At 34.3% G+C, this 16,010-nt stretch overlaps 1 protein-coding gene across 1 annotated transcript; it reads right to left on the bottom strand.

The window, feature by feature from the left end:
• Window positions 1–277: 277 nt before the first annotated feature.
• On the bottom strand, window positions 278–5,254 carry LOC104886824 (uncharacterized). The gene is made up of 6 exons (XM_010671347.3): window positions 4,911–5,254; window positions 2,492–2,597; window positions 1,729–1,859; window positions 1,559–1,612; window positions 1,289–1,435; window positions 278–731 (listed from the first exon to the last, which is right to left on the bottom strand). The coding sequence occupies exons 1-6, from the start codon at window positions 5,079–5,081 to the stop codon at window positions 612–614; spliced, it is 729 nt and encodes a 242-aa protein (XP_010669649.1). The 5' UTR covers window positions 5,082–5,254; the 3' UTR covers window positions 278–611.
• Window positions 5,255–16,010: the final 10,756 nt, after the last annotated feature.

Here is a 16,010-nt window from a genome sequence, read left to right as displayed (position 1 = left end):
GGTTGGCAAAAACATAAATCGTCATAAAGAACCGTATGTGGAGAGCGAAACAAGAAAAATAAAGAAATTACAAATCATACTCTATATTGATTACAAAGATGCATATAAACCCATGCGTAGCACCGGCCGAAAGACTAGTTGTTCAGGGAACAATGAACACCAACCAAATTTCCATTGTTTTCTTAGCAATTGAGTTGGGCTAAGAAAAGGGAGGGGAAAGAGTTAAGCTTCAAACTATCCCAATTAGATATTAAGTGTATTTCTGCAACACACACTCTGTTTAAGAAGCCAAAGAATTAAAACTTTCAGACAATTAAATGGAGCATCAAATACTCCAGGCTTCAGAATATCAGAAACAGAATAAACGTCTTGATACCATACAAAATTTGTCACTTCCCAAAAATCTCTCATGTTTCAATTTTACTTAATATCCCGTGACATATTATGTGCAAACAAAATTACTTGAAGATTCACTTAGTGAGAAAGGAGATGCAGAGGACAGCATCGGCTAGGAATAGAACTTTTTGTTTTTGTTGGATTTTCGAAGCAATTATGTGCAAAAAACCGAAGCTGAAGCTTAGTTTTTCATGAAGAATGATGAAATCAATACCCTATGAACCACTTGATCCTTCAACGGATCTCTTGTATTCTGGCTTCAGCTCATAGCTCCCTTGGTTCGCACCCTTGTTGTTATACACACAAAGGTCTTTCAGTATGTCTTTCATGAATTGCTGCACAGAAATTGAAGTTATAACATCAGGTGGTCTGTCATCACTACTCATAGTAATGACCCTTGCACAAAACATAAACGATTAGCCTTAGCGACATCGAAAACCCATGTAAATTGACCATAGACATCTGGTTGTTCTCCACAAAATCAGTTAATCCTCTTCCAGGTCAAAATTCTTTTATATATATATAAAGTCAAAACATAATTCTTCGAAGCCCATTAAATGGTTTAACCATGGAGGTGCAATTCGAACATGCAACTGAAAACTAGGGCAATTTTGCTATATCTTTATCCGCCTATTGTCATGCTCAGCCAAATTCTTTTATATATATACAAAGTCAAAACATAATTCTTCGAAGCCCATTAAATGGTTTAACCATGGAGGTAATTCGAACATGCAACTAAAAACTAGGGCAATTTTGCTATATCTTTATCCGCCTATTGTCATGCTCAGCCTAATTAGCTTTTCTTCGACAAACATAAACCCATGTTTGAAAATCTTTTAAATACGAAGGCCCTATATAGCAGTATCTAGCAGTATCTAAGATTTAATCAAACCTCAGGCTGATCTGTCTTCTGGATCAACTCTTTGAGTGTCCAGTTGGGTTGGTGTTCAAAAAGTTTGAACATAATCTCTTCCATCTCTCCACGATCCCTCCTTGTTCTTTTCGTTTCTGACCCTTTAACAGCCACTTTTCTCTTCTCCTACAACAGAAACAATCTGTTATGATAAGATGACTGGCTAGAACCGCAGCAAAGAAAGCAAAAGAAGATCACACACAAACATATCTAATAATGACAAAGTAAAGCACAAGGAACTTGTTCAACCTGAACATGTGTGAACCCTGGCATAGGTACTATGGGCCTGTCATTGCCAATCATCTGGATCACAGACAACACATTAGCCGATGCAAGAGCTGATTATATTCAAGGAAAATGGGAAAATACATATATCAGGTCGATCAACAAAGACCAATGGAAATTGAAGTTACAAAGACCTGAATCTGTCTAGTCTTGGTCATGGATTTGTCAGTTCGCTCACGACAGAGTTTCCCATAGCTCTCAATCGCATCATAGTGAGGCCTCATATCAAATTTGTTAAAGATTTTCCCTTCTACACAAACCTTCCCTGCAGGTGGTGGTGGGTGGTCATATCAGAGTACATTGTACTGGCTATTTTGACCAACCTATGGACATATTACAACACCACAACACATGCATGAAAACAATTTAACAATTTAGTCTGAAAATTTCAATGATTACTAGCTAAAGTTAGGAAGACATGGTACAACTATAGCAGTCAGGTATTGAACAACGAAAGTCTGGGCACATAAAACTTGGCATTTCTTGATTGAATTATAAGATAAAGAAATAAGATAGCACTTCTAGCATCCTAAATGTGGTGTAAAATATATTTTGGACTGTTAAGCTGCCATTTCAAGGTAATGACCTAAAAAGGGACCCCTTATCTGGGTTACATAGCACAATCAAGGGCATCATCAATCTTACAAATTACAATCTTGCATTTAAATTGTATTTTCTCCCATTACTTACACATGGATTTGCTGTTTAAAATTTCAAATATAATCAACTTTTAGCCAAACAAATACAAGGCATTAGTGAAAAACCTGACCAGCTTATACCCAGATCAGTTTATGCAAATCCAAAGACAACAGTGTAGAATCAGGCCAAAACTGGCTTACAGTGGCATTAATATGCTAGATAACTAGATTACAAAGGCCAAATAGCCAGTTCACTAACCTTGGGACTCTGAAAAGACAGACATTGGAACAATGTCTGTAGACATTTCCATTGAGAAACGCTTGGGCACATTTCCCAAATCAGTGCCAGACAATTCCATGGTGAACTGATCATTATATAAACAGTGTGAGAAGATGACAGCAAAGTGGACAGAGAAAGAAACATTATTTTCTTAATCTGCCATGATCCAATTAAAATCTCACTTACTCTTTGATATATAATAAAGCAGGCTAGGGTATTTTTAACAATATAACAGGGAGATATCCGTGGAAGAAACAAGAATGTTAAGTATAAATGTGCAATGGATTTAAACAGCTGCTTTACCTGTTATGTTTGTTAGCTAGCTTTTAGATCCAGGCGATGCCCGGGGTACCATTTTTAGTGTTTTCTTTCAGTAATTAAAGACAACTAATGTCATTTGTTTTTATTTGGTGATATGTTTCAAACCATATGGTCCAAATCTCATATAAGACCGCCTTAAAATAATTTATGGCAAGACGGGGGCAACTTTTTATCCTAAAAGAGTGACTTAGAGTAGGATTGAATCTTTTAAGGTAAGAGGTAACTCCTTGTCTAAAAGTGACCCCTTTAACTTAACAGATGACCATTTTAACTTAAAAAGTGACCCTTTTGTGGCAAAAAGTGAGATTGACTTACAATAACTTTGTTGTAAAGTATTGTAAGTCTGTCTTACACAAGACTTATGGCATTGGTTGTTGTTTGTCTGTTCAGGTAGTACTAATTACAACGATCATTTTGGTACATAATAGCCCACGTAATATATATTCATAATTTGTCATATTACTCTATATACTTTGTGAGGCCTCATGTTATATTCATGTGTTACATTTAATTAATCTACATGTCCTTAAGTCTTCTAGAAAATATATTCGAGTTTTAAAATTGAGGAAAAGGATTTAGTAGCTTGCATCGAATTTTGGTTAAAAATTAGAGAGATAGCTTGCTGGTAGTATTATGGCATCTAAAGTAAGTGTCTAGGGGTTAACTTCCTACAAACTTTTTGATCATTTTCTAGCTAAAGAATGTTATTTCAGAGATTAAGTGGCACCATGTTGGCACATGAAATGGAGCAACATATGACAACCTACAACTTTACTATTGCGTTTTAATAAAAGTAGATTACTATAAATAAATAAAAAAAACTTGACTAAATACCATGGAGTCAAACTATTTATTAAAAGCCCAGTTTGACTATACCAGATTTTTAGCACCATTATATATTTTATAGAGTTAAATGAATTCCTAAGCCTAAAAACTGAAGTATGAAACTTCTATATATAAATACTTAACAAAACAGATAAATGCCCAAAAAAATACAGAACTATTAAAGAAGTGTGACAGGCAAAAAAAGAAAAAGAAATAAAGCACAGAATTGGATTCAGAACTCAGCAATAGAACAAGACAACCCTTTACATTATCAATTCCCTAGAAGATGCAATGTTGAAGGAGAAGATTAAACTAATGATACATTATTGATTCCTAAAGTAAATAAAGAATGAGGATTACTACTTTACCATTATTTTACTATAAAATGTACAACACCAACCCTGATCCATTAATAATGTAATGTAATGTAATTATATAAATCTTTTCCAAAGTTAAACCAATCATCTCAAGGAAAGCATCATAATATCTGAGACATTCTACTCTCAGACTGCAAGTAGACAGTAGCTGCACAAAAAAATAAAATAGTTCCTCCATTTTTTAAGTGCTACCAAAATTTTCTGGCAGGCATTTCTCAAAGAATGATAGACAAGGTAAACAGATAAATCTTTTAATAAACTTTTAACATCGTAAAGACGAGTAATTGGGTTATTATGTGTTATCGTCCAATTTCCTTGTTTATCATCCTAGTGATTGCAAATCCGCCAAAATTACAACCATGAACCCAGAACATAGCATACCAATAATCACAATATTCACAAATCTAGAAGTCTTAACAGTAAACAACATTTGGGTGCTATTGGAGCCTGACACTCATGTCCGACACGGGTACGTGTCCAAGACTCCATCAATTGTCCGACTCGGTTATTTTGTGGAACTTCTTCAATCTTTTGGGCAAAAACGAAGGGTCAGAACAACATAAATATTATAATCATCCAATAATTGCAATTACACCAATTAAATCACAACAACATACCATACCATACCATACCATGTGAATAACTTACTTAAACAATTACACACTAAAACTACATTTCATTCTAAATCTTAAACAATCGCAATTCTAGTACTCCCAATAAATGCAATACAAGAATAAGTACATTTCTTGATTTCAAACCCATTAAAAGAACAAAAACATCAAAACCAACCATTCCCATGAACGCATTAAAACCCTAGAATCGTAATTGAATAAAACCAAACCCTAAGAATTGGAGGTAAAGTATGAGATTTGAACCTGGGTGGAAGCATCAGTATTAGAGCAAAGAGGGTCGATAGAAACGGTAACTTTAGCGACAGGAAGATCGTTAGGAATGGAGGAAGATTGAAGAGCGCGCGAAACAACAGCAGGGCATTTCATCAACCACACTGCTTTTTCTGCCTTGCTTGTGTCAACATATCCTTCCATTGTTGCCCAAATTTTTTGGATTTTTGGTTTTGTGTTGTCAACAATTTGTTAAGATAAGAGAGACAAAATGAGAGTGGAGATTGATTGGTGTAATAATGTGTGAGTTTTTGAGAGCTTCAATTGAAAATGAATTTGAGAGAGATGAGTTTTATTTATACAAGTATTAACAACATTCATGGTGGATTGGATTTGTCAGTTAATTTATCTTTCTGATCTTTTGGGTCCCACTACTGAATATCTTCGTTACATGGGGCCGTCCACATTGGTCTACCTATTTTAAAAAATTTATAGTTGTATTGACTTTTTGAATAATATATGTTGCATATTTGACCAATAATTTTTGTTTATGTGTTCTCCTTTAAAAGAAATAGGAGTGTGTATATATTAATCAATGGATAAATAGTCCATAAGAATATAATGATACGCTGCTACTGAATAATGACATTTCCAGTATCGTTGGACACCAAACGGAATAAATCTAGTTAGGTAATGCGAAATACTATTTCCATCCCGTAAAACATGAGACCATCTAGCAGAGACAGAATTTTTATTAAGCAGCATAGCATTTGCCAATACAACATCTAGATTAGAAAAATATATTGCACCTCTAGACAACTTATTAGCAATGGTAAGACAATCGGTTTCAAAGATAACATCTTGACAATCATGGACTCACGCCAACTTAATTGCCAAACATAATGCTTTCCCCTCCGCCACCTCTATAGGCCACCATGCTTTAACACGGTGCGTAGCTCAAAAAGAACCTCGCCCATGTAATCATGAACCATGACCCCCATACCAATCCATCCATCATTGTTCACCGAAACATCGGCGTCGATTTTGACGCATCCTACATGTGGTGGTTGCCAACTGCTTCGAAAGCATATGGGCAACACCTTTTGATTTTTTGACCCTCCATAAATACGCCTCGGGTATTGCTCATAATCAGATGCAACCTTCCTATAAAAATTCAACAACCTACTCATTTGATCCACACCAATCTTCAAAGATAACTTTATATCTTCTATGCCAAATATAAAAAGCAAGGTAGCTTATACCCACCAGCACATCATCTTCAACCTCCTACCATTCATCCCAAAACTCGAGCCACCTAGCGCCATCCTCTCCAGGCAACCTACTGCTAAACCCCGCCAGTTCCCACACCTCACGAGATTTTTAACAAAAAAAAAAAAAAAAAACGTGATTGAGAGTTTCGGGCCCTCCTTGGATAATGGACATATGTCATCAACTAGCACATGAGAATGCTTCAACAAGGCTCGAACCGATAGAGATTTCGAGCAAACATGCCATAAGAAGTGCCTTACTTTTGGTGACACTTGAAGACTCTAGATCTTGACCTTGGATTTATAAAAAAGGTTAAGATTTCCCGACTTACCTACCATGTAGGCTATTCTAACAAAGGAAGACATGTCTTGTGTGAAGGCCCAATCCCCGAGATCTGTTGAGATTCATTTTCTTGACCCTTGAGTTTTGAAGATGACTTAACCACAAAACACATATTGTATTTTATTTATGTTGTTGCTAGGTAATTTATTCTCGGGCAAAGAGAATACTTGATCGAAGATTTAAACGGAGAATTAATCAAAGATCGAAGTGAAGATGTTCGAATGATGAAGTATCAAGCTTGGAGTGAAGATTAGAATACATTAGGGTGTATTTAATATCTTCTTGTTAAGGTTGAGTGAAAGCTCAATTTAGTTTGTGCTGAATTCTCAAACGGAACTTGGTTCTGTTCCCATGAAAGGAACAGACATTGAAACAGTTAGGAACAAGGTTAAGGAACAGACTTAGAAACAACTTAAGGAACCCCTAATACTTCCAAAGTGGTGCGCCTAACATTATTTGTACGCCCAACTAATTAGTTAGGAGTTCTAGGTTAGTTTTGACTAGATCCACTATTTTAGGGAGTTTGTTATTAGTTTGTTAGGAAAAGATATAAATTGATTTTCTTATTCAATTAGGATAAATATCAAACCAATTTAAATATTATCTTTTATATTTTAAATAAACTAAAAGATTTTATTTTCAAAATTAAATATTATTTCTGGTTTAAAAAAGATTTTCTTTTTGCGAGGGAGATGAAGGGAGAGGAGAGAGAATTTGAGAGAGAGATGTCGGCTGAGAGAGAAAAGAATAGAGAGAGAAGAGAGAAAAAGGACGGCTGAGAAAGAGAGAGAATTAGGGTTTGTATTTTTTTCTGATTTTTTTATTCTTATTCCCTCTATTTATAGTGTGTCATATTTAGGTCTAGTAGGATTCAGTTTGATCTTTTAAATTCCGAAATTAACTAAACCGAACAATAATTGAATTACGTTAAAGTTGTAAACGTACTCAACTGTATTATCATTATGAGAACGTATTGTGTCGGACTCGTCCGACCATACTCTTTGGTCGGACGACTTTCAGGTGCTTCCATTTTTTTTTCAGTTAGTCTTAATTTTTTTTCAGGTAGTCTTAATTTTTTTTCAGGTAGTCTTCATTTTGTTTTCAGTTAGTCTTTTTTTTTCAGTTGGTTTTTGTACTTCAGTTAGACTTACTTTGGGTTTCAGTTGGTCTTTATTCTTTTTCAGGTAGTCTTCATTTTTTTTCAGGTAGTCTTCATTCTTTTATAGTCTTCATTTTTTTTTTCAGGTAGTCCAACTGAAAAAAACAAAGTCCAACTGAAACAAAACAAAGTCCAACTGAAAGAAACACAAAGTCCAACTGAAAGAAAACAAAGTCCAACTGAAACAAAACAAAGTCCAACTGAAAAACAAAACACTAACCTCTGCTGATTTTTCGAACGCCAATATTAATGGCGGCGAAACCGGCATGTATGTAACCTTGTACTTCTCCATAGTTTTCAACATCGTTTCGAAATCGAACCTCGCCATTAAAACCAACGTCTCCGCCATTGCTACCGCCCTAAGCAGCATGAAGAATCCGAATAAAAATAGTAGTAGTATTAGAGAGAAAAGTGTAAGTTTCTGCATTTTGAGATTTTTTCAGTTTTTTTGTTGCTATTATTTGAGTACTATCAAATGATGGGAGTTTTGATGAAGGAAAATAAGAATGGAGAAAAGTGTCGAAACTTTAGAGGGGAGAGAGAGTGGTATAAATAGGTAGCAGAGAGATGTGAAAGAGGAGAGAGAAAGAGAGGGAAGGTGGATACATAAACGGTAGAAAAAACCAGCGATCAATGCGATGAAGTTCCGGTGAGTTAACTCAACTCCCTTCACTCTTCCCGTTGTCCCTGACGAGTATCAATGAGAGAAGATGTAGTGAAAGTATTGGGTCAGACCGTCTGACCCAATATTCTCGTCAGACGAGAACGCAGCCGTTAAAAAGAAACGCAAAACAAGTCAAAAATCCCATCATCTCCTTCATCTCTCACCACATAGACACAAAACCAAAATAAAACACAGTGGCCATTTGAGGAGTGTGGAACAAATTACTCGATCAAACTATTCCTCCCTCCCAAAAAAATCTTCAAAATTCTTTCTTTTCTCAGAATAATTTCTGGGTTTTTAATTTTGGAAGGTTTAAACATGGCTACAAAAGCACCACCTATGACAGGTTTTCGGTTGGCTGCATCAGCATCAACTACTGCAAGTCTGCAACTGCTGCTTCTCAAACACTTTCTGTTGTCAGAGTTTCTTTGAGGTCTTCTATTTTTTGCAACAATGGATTCCAGGGTGGTCATGTAAGGCTTTGCCCAGATAGTAAGGTAAACTCTAGAACCCATGAATCCATATTATTTTGCCTGAAAAAATCAGGTAAGAGGAATGAAGAAGGAGGAGAAAGTGAGAGAAAGCAGAGGTTTGTGTTTTGTTTTTTTTTCAGTTGGTCTTTGTTTTCTTTCAGTTAGACTTTCTTTTCTTTCAGTTAGACTTTCTTTTCTTTCAGTTGGACTTTCTTTTCTTTCAGTTAGACTTTCTTTTCTTTCAGTTAGACTTGTTTTTCTTTCAGTTAGACTTTCTTTTCTTTCAGTTGGACCAACTGAAAGAAATAATGGGCCAACTGAAAGAAATAATGGACTCACTGAAACAAAATGAAGACTACCTGAAGAAAAATGTAGACTACCTGAAAAAGAATAAAGACTAACTGAAACCCAAGTAAGTCTAACTGAAGCACAAAAACCCACTGAAAAACAAAGAAGACTAACTGAAAACAAAATGAAGACTACCTGAAAAAAAATTGGAACCACCTGAAAAAAAATGAAGACTACCTGAAAAAAAATTGGAACCACGTGAAAGTCGTCCGACCAAAATTATGGTCGGACGAGTCCGACACAATACGTTCTCGAAAATGTATTGGGCTCAGCCCGTCTGACAGTAAACAATACGTCAGACGGTCTGACCCAATACTTTCACTATTATTATTCTATTATTATTTTTTTGTAAATAAAACTAAAATACCTTTCAATAATTATACTCTTTATATTTTCTTAATTATAAAGAGTTAACTCCAAAAATACGGAGTATTACATTAATACCCTAGTTAATTCCTAGTATTTAAAGGCTGTTGTAGTTAGTTATAAAAGGTCAACAAACACAATTAATATAGAAGGAGGAGCTGCTATTGAGCTACCAACCAATCAACCATATCTACACTTTCCTCTTCTACACTATAATTTACTTAGCTGACTTTATGAAACTCTCTACTTTATATTATTTACAATAATATTTTGTTAAAAATTATTCTTGCAATTTGTAAAGTTGAAATTCACTTTTTAATAACTATGATTATTCTTGTACCATGTATATCTTCATATGATCATATTGCGATTGATCTTATAGTGTTAGAGTGCATTTTGAATTCTTGAGTGAACTTGTGTGTTAAGTTGATTTGTGTAAGGTTTGAGTGACCGTTTTATCAGGTCCAATTAGACCAGTTAATGTTAGAGTTACAGTGTAGAAGGAACGACTACCTTTTTCTTACTACCTAGTTTCAAAATCAATTATCTCTATTATATAAGAGAAGGGGGGAGCAATGGTGTCCTTTTTTGAATTGCCTATTTTGCCCCCCTTTCCTTTCTACATTACAAAGGAATGTCAAAATCAAAATCAGCACTCAAAAAATACTACCAAAAAATAATTTACAACATTCACTCACAAATCATTTAAAAGAAGAAATTTTACAAATCACTCATACAATTGAGAAAATCACGTTACGCAAATCACTCAGATAATCGGAAAACTTTATTAAAACTTAAAATTAACATACAAACTAAAACTAAAACCTTGAACGTTAATAGATACAAAAACATTTACAAAAATCTACTTACAAATCACTATTCTCAAGAACGACCATTCACAATTAATGGTGGGTCATGATAAAAATAGAGGTGTATTTGTAGTAAAATTAGAATTTAGAAGTTAGACAAGGAAAAAAATTATATACTTTTTTATAGAGTTCAGAATTTAGAACTAAGTATTGTACTTAATTTAAAAATCAACTAAAAAATTATAATATTAGAAATCATAAATAAATTCAATAAAATTTATATTTTGTTCATAGAATTGAACTTTGAAAAGTAAAAAATAAAGACAAAAATAATGGTGAGAGACTTAAGTGACAGAAACTAAACCAATCAAATTTTGCTACTAAAAACAATTATATTTCATATGTCTAATGTTCAAATTTTGACTCTTACGCTGAAGAAAATCGAGTTTCTGTTTCGAAAAAAATTCAAGCACGCATCGCGTGCAAAAAATTCTAGTATGTTAAGATCCAAAGAGGTGATGAAGTCCCAAACCAAAGATAAGTATTAATTACATAGCATGTAAGGTTCGAATCATCTAATGTAGTTTAGTGATTAGTACTCCTTCCGTCCCAATTTATTTACTACATTTTGCCATTTAGGTGTGTCCCAATTTATTTGCTATATTTGCCAAACTTTCTACAACTGATAATAAAACAAACCTACTAAACTTCAGCCTAATTAAATTAGCCCAAACTAATACCCATCCAACCCACCTAACACCATTTATTACCAACCTCCCCCCATTTAACCCTCCCCCAACCCCCCTATAATTACTCCCTCCAACCCTAATCCCATTTCATCCGTCATTTCTCTCTCTCTCCTTTTGACTCTCTCTCTCCTTCTAACTCTCACTTTCCTCTCTCTTCTTCTTCCTCAAACCCTCAGATCTAGGGTTTGAGAGTGCAAATTTCTCAAAAAAAAAAACTGTAGATTAATTTTCTACTCCTTCCTGCGATCTAACTAAAACCAAAATTTGTGGTTTTTGAGGGAGTTCTAAAACTGAGTCCCCTGTTTCTTGTTTCTGTCGGTTTCCATGGATACACCAAATTCAAAGAAAAGACTCTTTGATTTGCTTGATGAGTTTGATGTTGAGGCTAAAAAATTTAGGGTTTCAAAAAAAACCCTTGGATTTTGGTTCTTTTGCTGGGCTTGTGGCGCGCCTTCAAAAAAACCACCAGATCTTGATTTTGGTGGTGTAGTTCAGGGGAAAAAAACATGAAATTTTGGAAGATCCACCTTCGGAAGGGTTCAAATAAACCATCAAGAAATGGTTTTCGAACGTCCCCTTGTTGATTTTGCGGGAGATCGGTCCACTCCTTAACTTTAATCTCTGTTTTTACATTTTAGGAAGTTTTTTTGCTATGCTTTGCCTGTGGGATTGTGTTTGGTTAGATTGCATGTTTAGGGTTTATGTTTTTATCATGTTTTGGCCTCGATTTGGTTATAAATATGTTATTTTTGCCTTGATTTGTTTATAAATATGTTATTTTTGCCTTGATTTGTTTAAAAATATGTTATTTTTGCCTTGATTTGTTTATAAATATGTTATTTTTGCCTTGATTTGTTTATAAATATGTTTCGGTGGTTTGATTTGATTTTTATGTTGTTCTGTGGTTTGATTTGTGTATAAATATGATATTTTTGCCTCGATTTGTTTATAAATATGTTATTTTTGCCTTGATTTGTTTATAAATATGTTATTTTTGCCTTGATTTGTTTATAAATATGTTTCAGTGGTTTGATTTGATTTTTATGTTGTTTTGTGGTTTGATTTGTGTATAAATATGATGTTTTTGCATTGATTTGTTTATAACAATGTTATTTTTGCCTTGATTTGTTTATAAATATGTTATTTTTGCCTTGATTTGTTTATAAATATGTTTCGGTGGTTTGATTTGATTTTTATGTTGTTTTGTGGTTTGATTTGTGTATAAATATGATATTTTTGTCTTGATTTGTTTATAACAATGTTATTTTTGCCTTGATTTGTTTATAAATATGTTATTTTTACCTTGTTTTGTTTATAAATATGTTTCGGTGGTTTGATTTGATTTTTATGTTGTTTTGTGGTTTGATTTGTGTATAAATATGATGTTTTTGGCCTTTTATTTTATATATGTGGATTTCATGGTTTATGTTTTTTTAAAGGCTCGATCTGTTTTAATTACATGTACTCTGTTTTCTTTCTTGTTTCGCCATGATTTTTGAATATTATTGTTTTGTTTTAGCCTTGATTTGTTTATAACAATGTTATTTTTGCCTTGATTTGTTTATAAATATGTTATTTTTGCCTTGATTTGTTTATAACTATGTTTCTGTTGTCTGATTTGTTTTTTATGTTGTTTTGTGGTATGATTTGTGTGATAAATATAATTTTTTTGCCTCGATTTTATACTTTTGATCATGTTCTGCCTTCTTCTTGTTTTAGCCATGATTTGTTTATGCTTTTGACCATGTTCTGCCTTCTTCTTGTTTTAGCCATGATTTGTTACTTTTGATCATGTTCTGCCTTCTTGTTTTAGTCATGATTTGTTACTTCTGATCATGTTCTGCCTTCTTCTTGTTTTAGCCATGATTTGTTCATACTTTTGATCATGTTCTGCCTTCTTCTTGTTTTAGCCATCATTTGTTACTTTTGATCATGTTCTGCCTTCTTCTTGTTTTAGCCATGATTTGTTTATACTTTTGATCATGTTCTGCCTACTTCTTATTTTAGCCATGATTTGTTACTTTTGATCATGTTCTTCCTTCTTCTTGTTTTAGCCATGATTTGTTACTTTTGATCATGTTCTGCCTTCTTCTTGTTTTGGCCATGATTTCTTGCTTCTTGTTTTTGTGTGTGTATTGGTGTGATCCTCTAGGATGAAATGGGATGTAACATCCAAATTATTACTCCATTTTGCATTTAATCAGTGGTAAAATGAATAGGATTGTAGTATAAATAATTGATGAGGCATGTGTGTTATATATTGGTGTTATGTTGGTTGTCCAAAAGAGTTTTAATGACTTATAATATGTTTACATGAGAGGTGCACTATATTCCTCAATGATGAATGAGGTCTGATGATTTATACTTTGGACATGATGCCTTTTCACACCATTATACTCTTATTGCCACCAGTTATTTGTGCTCTTCTTTTCAACTTTCCCTCTGATTTAATTCATGTCTTGAGTATTATGGATGAGTGGGGACTCTCTGAGAGGAATTTTAATCATATCAAACTTGTATTTTCAAATTGTTTTAATTCATTATCATTTTGTCTTAAATGTGAGTGATTAAAAAATGAAATGTAATTGAATTTATCTTGCACCAATGTATCTTGTGCATGTTTAATTTGATTTTCTTTTTTTGTCACTCATTTGTTTGATTCAATGATACCCTGTTTTGTTTACATAACTTCATATGAATTGTATGTTTGTACTTAATACTTTTTATGAAGTGTTTATTTAACTTAACTTCATATGAACTATTTTTTTAACTTAACTTCATATGAACTGTTTTTTTAACTTAACTTCATATGAACTGTTTTTTCTTTAAAATTAACTTCATATGAACCCAAAATGTTTACATATCATAAATGTAAAGCTTAAATACAGAATGTTTTCATGTACATATACAAAATGTTTAACCAACCTATATGTGGTGTATTTTACTTACAAAAAGTTATGTTCTTCATGCACTCTAATGCCCAAAAAAATGGCCTTCAAATGCCCATTGCTTGCTGTTTCTGTTTATATTATGCCAATACCATCATCTGAATCTGATTCCCCATAGTTTTCTTCTTGTTGTTCATCTTCAATATGACCTTCCTCTGCCCATTTTTTGCTCTCTTCTACTAGTTGTGGGCTGATGACAATACATGTTGGTAACTCACCCTCCTCTCTAGTGATTTCTTCCCCATATGTGGTATGTGGTAATTGTTGTTACCCTTCACTATAAGAGTCTCCTTCATCACTTGTTGTAGAGTTAACCATATATGATTGCATAGCTTAGGATCATAATTGTCGTAGGCCTTCTTCGCTGCCTTGACCAACTGTTTCACAGTTCTAGTTGCAACTTGATCTTTTAATGTTTGAATTGCATTAAAAAAAACCAAGATCCAACACATTCATATCAGGAGATTGTGCTGGCTGATTGATTAATCTTATGTCAAATCCATCCTTTTTTTACTCTAAGTTGAATTGAGCATCATCACTTGCTATGTGTGGCCTTGCATTGTCTTGGACAATCCATATTTCCTTGCATCCATCCTCTGGCCACTTCTCTCTTATGGCTGGCAGTATGTGGTTTATTAGCTTCTCTCTTATGACTTCTTTTGTGATGCTTAGTTGAGGTTTGGTTTCAATGACCCCTGCATCTCTGTTACAACTCTACCTCTTTGCTGCCACCTCTTCTATGAATGGGAAGATTCCTATCTTCCCATCAAACATGACCTCCCCATTAACTGTAATAATTGGCCTTGCTAGTGTAGCTATAAACATAAACTTGATGATGAATCTCTTGCTTTTGCATTTTCTATATGGTTCTGCTTCACCTATGGCTAGGTAGTACCACTGAGAAATTTTGCTCATGCAAAACCATTTCTCATCCACATGAACCAAATTGTACATGTTGCTGAATTTTGGTATTGTTTGGATAGTGTTTGGTATGATGGAACCCAAACACCACAACACCCTTGCAACCCTATGTGTTGGGGTCAGATGTGGTTTGATGGCATTAGTGTGTTTTTTTATAGCCCCCCCTTTTCACCAACCTGTGCAAGGTTGACTTGTGCATACCTAATGCTGCTGTTGTTGATCTTATATTTGTCCTCTTTCTTAGTGGAATTGAAGTTAGTTGTTGAGGATCCAATTGAATTCTTTTTCTGCCTACCCTCCCTGTTTTTTTTTGTGATTGACCTCTATTATTGCATTTTGTTGGAGTTGTGATACATTCTTCCATATTCTACCAACTGTCCACCTTAAAGTCTTCAATTCAATTGCAATTCTTAGTATAGCTCCATGAGGTAAAGTGAAGTGGCCATAATTATTTCTTTGTGCTACTTGTTGTAGCCTGTTTACAACATGACCTCTTGCATGATTGTGCAAAAATTGGGTCCTATTGACCACTTGTTCTGGTTGTTGCTGTTCTTCATGCTCTTCATCTGTTTCACTATCTGTCCAATCATATTCTGTGACTTGGACATCTGAGTCATCACTCTAACCACTCAGCAACAAACTCCTTATCACCATTTCCTTGTTCTATTTCAGTGAAGAAATCTTGTTCTTCTTCTTGAGTTGAAGCTGTTGGTGGTCTGTTAAGATCAAAGACCCCTGGTTGTGGTTGTGGTTCTGGTTCTGTTGTGGTTGTGGTTCTGGTTCTGGCAGTGGATGATTGAGATCAAAAGGTGGGTGAATTTATGGTGTTGGTTGAGCTGATGGGGACGGTGTTGAGGTGTTCAGTAGAACTGTCTAGGGGAGCCATAACTAAGCTATGGATGCCAGACATGTTCAAGCTGAGAATGCTTCAACACTTTCCTCAAGTGAAGCTTTAAAATCAGAAATGGCTTCTAAAAAACTCAATGATGATTTTTCTGAGAGTTAATCTACCCCAAACCCCCCCTCCCCCCCAAAAAAAAGGAAATGGCTGCTGGTTGGTGTCTTTGATGGTGTTGGTGGCTGCT

Source organism: Beta vulgaris, chromosome 2 (genome assembly GCF_026745355.1).
Source record: "Beta vulgaris subsp. vulgaris cultivar EL10 chromosome 2, EL10.2, whole genome shotgun sequence".
Lineage (NCBI taxonomy): Eukaryota > Viridiplantae > Streptophyta > Magnoliopsida > Caryophyllales > Amaranthaceae > Beta > Beta vulgaris.
This window is presented reverse-complemented; position numbering and strand designations above follow the sequence as displayed.

Bases quoted from the DNA above. Each gene is read 5' to 3' on its own strand.
- LOC104886824 (XM_010671347.3), bottom strand. From the start codon at position 5,081: ATGGAAGGATATGTTGACACAAGCAAGGCAGAAAAAGCAGTGTGGTTG. The intron at 2,598-4,910 runs GTTCAAATCTCA...TATAATGATCAG, and splicing joins ATACTGATGCTTCCACCCAG to TTCACCATGGAATTGTCTGG. The intron at 1,436-1,558 runs GTTGAACAAGTT...TTTCTGTTGTAG, and splicing joins CAGGGTTCACACATGTTCAG to GAGAAGAGAAAAGTGGCTGT.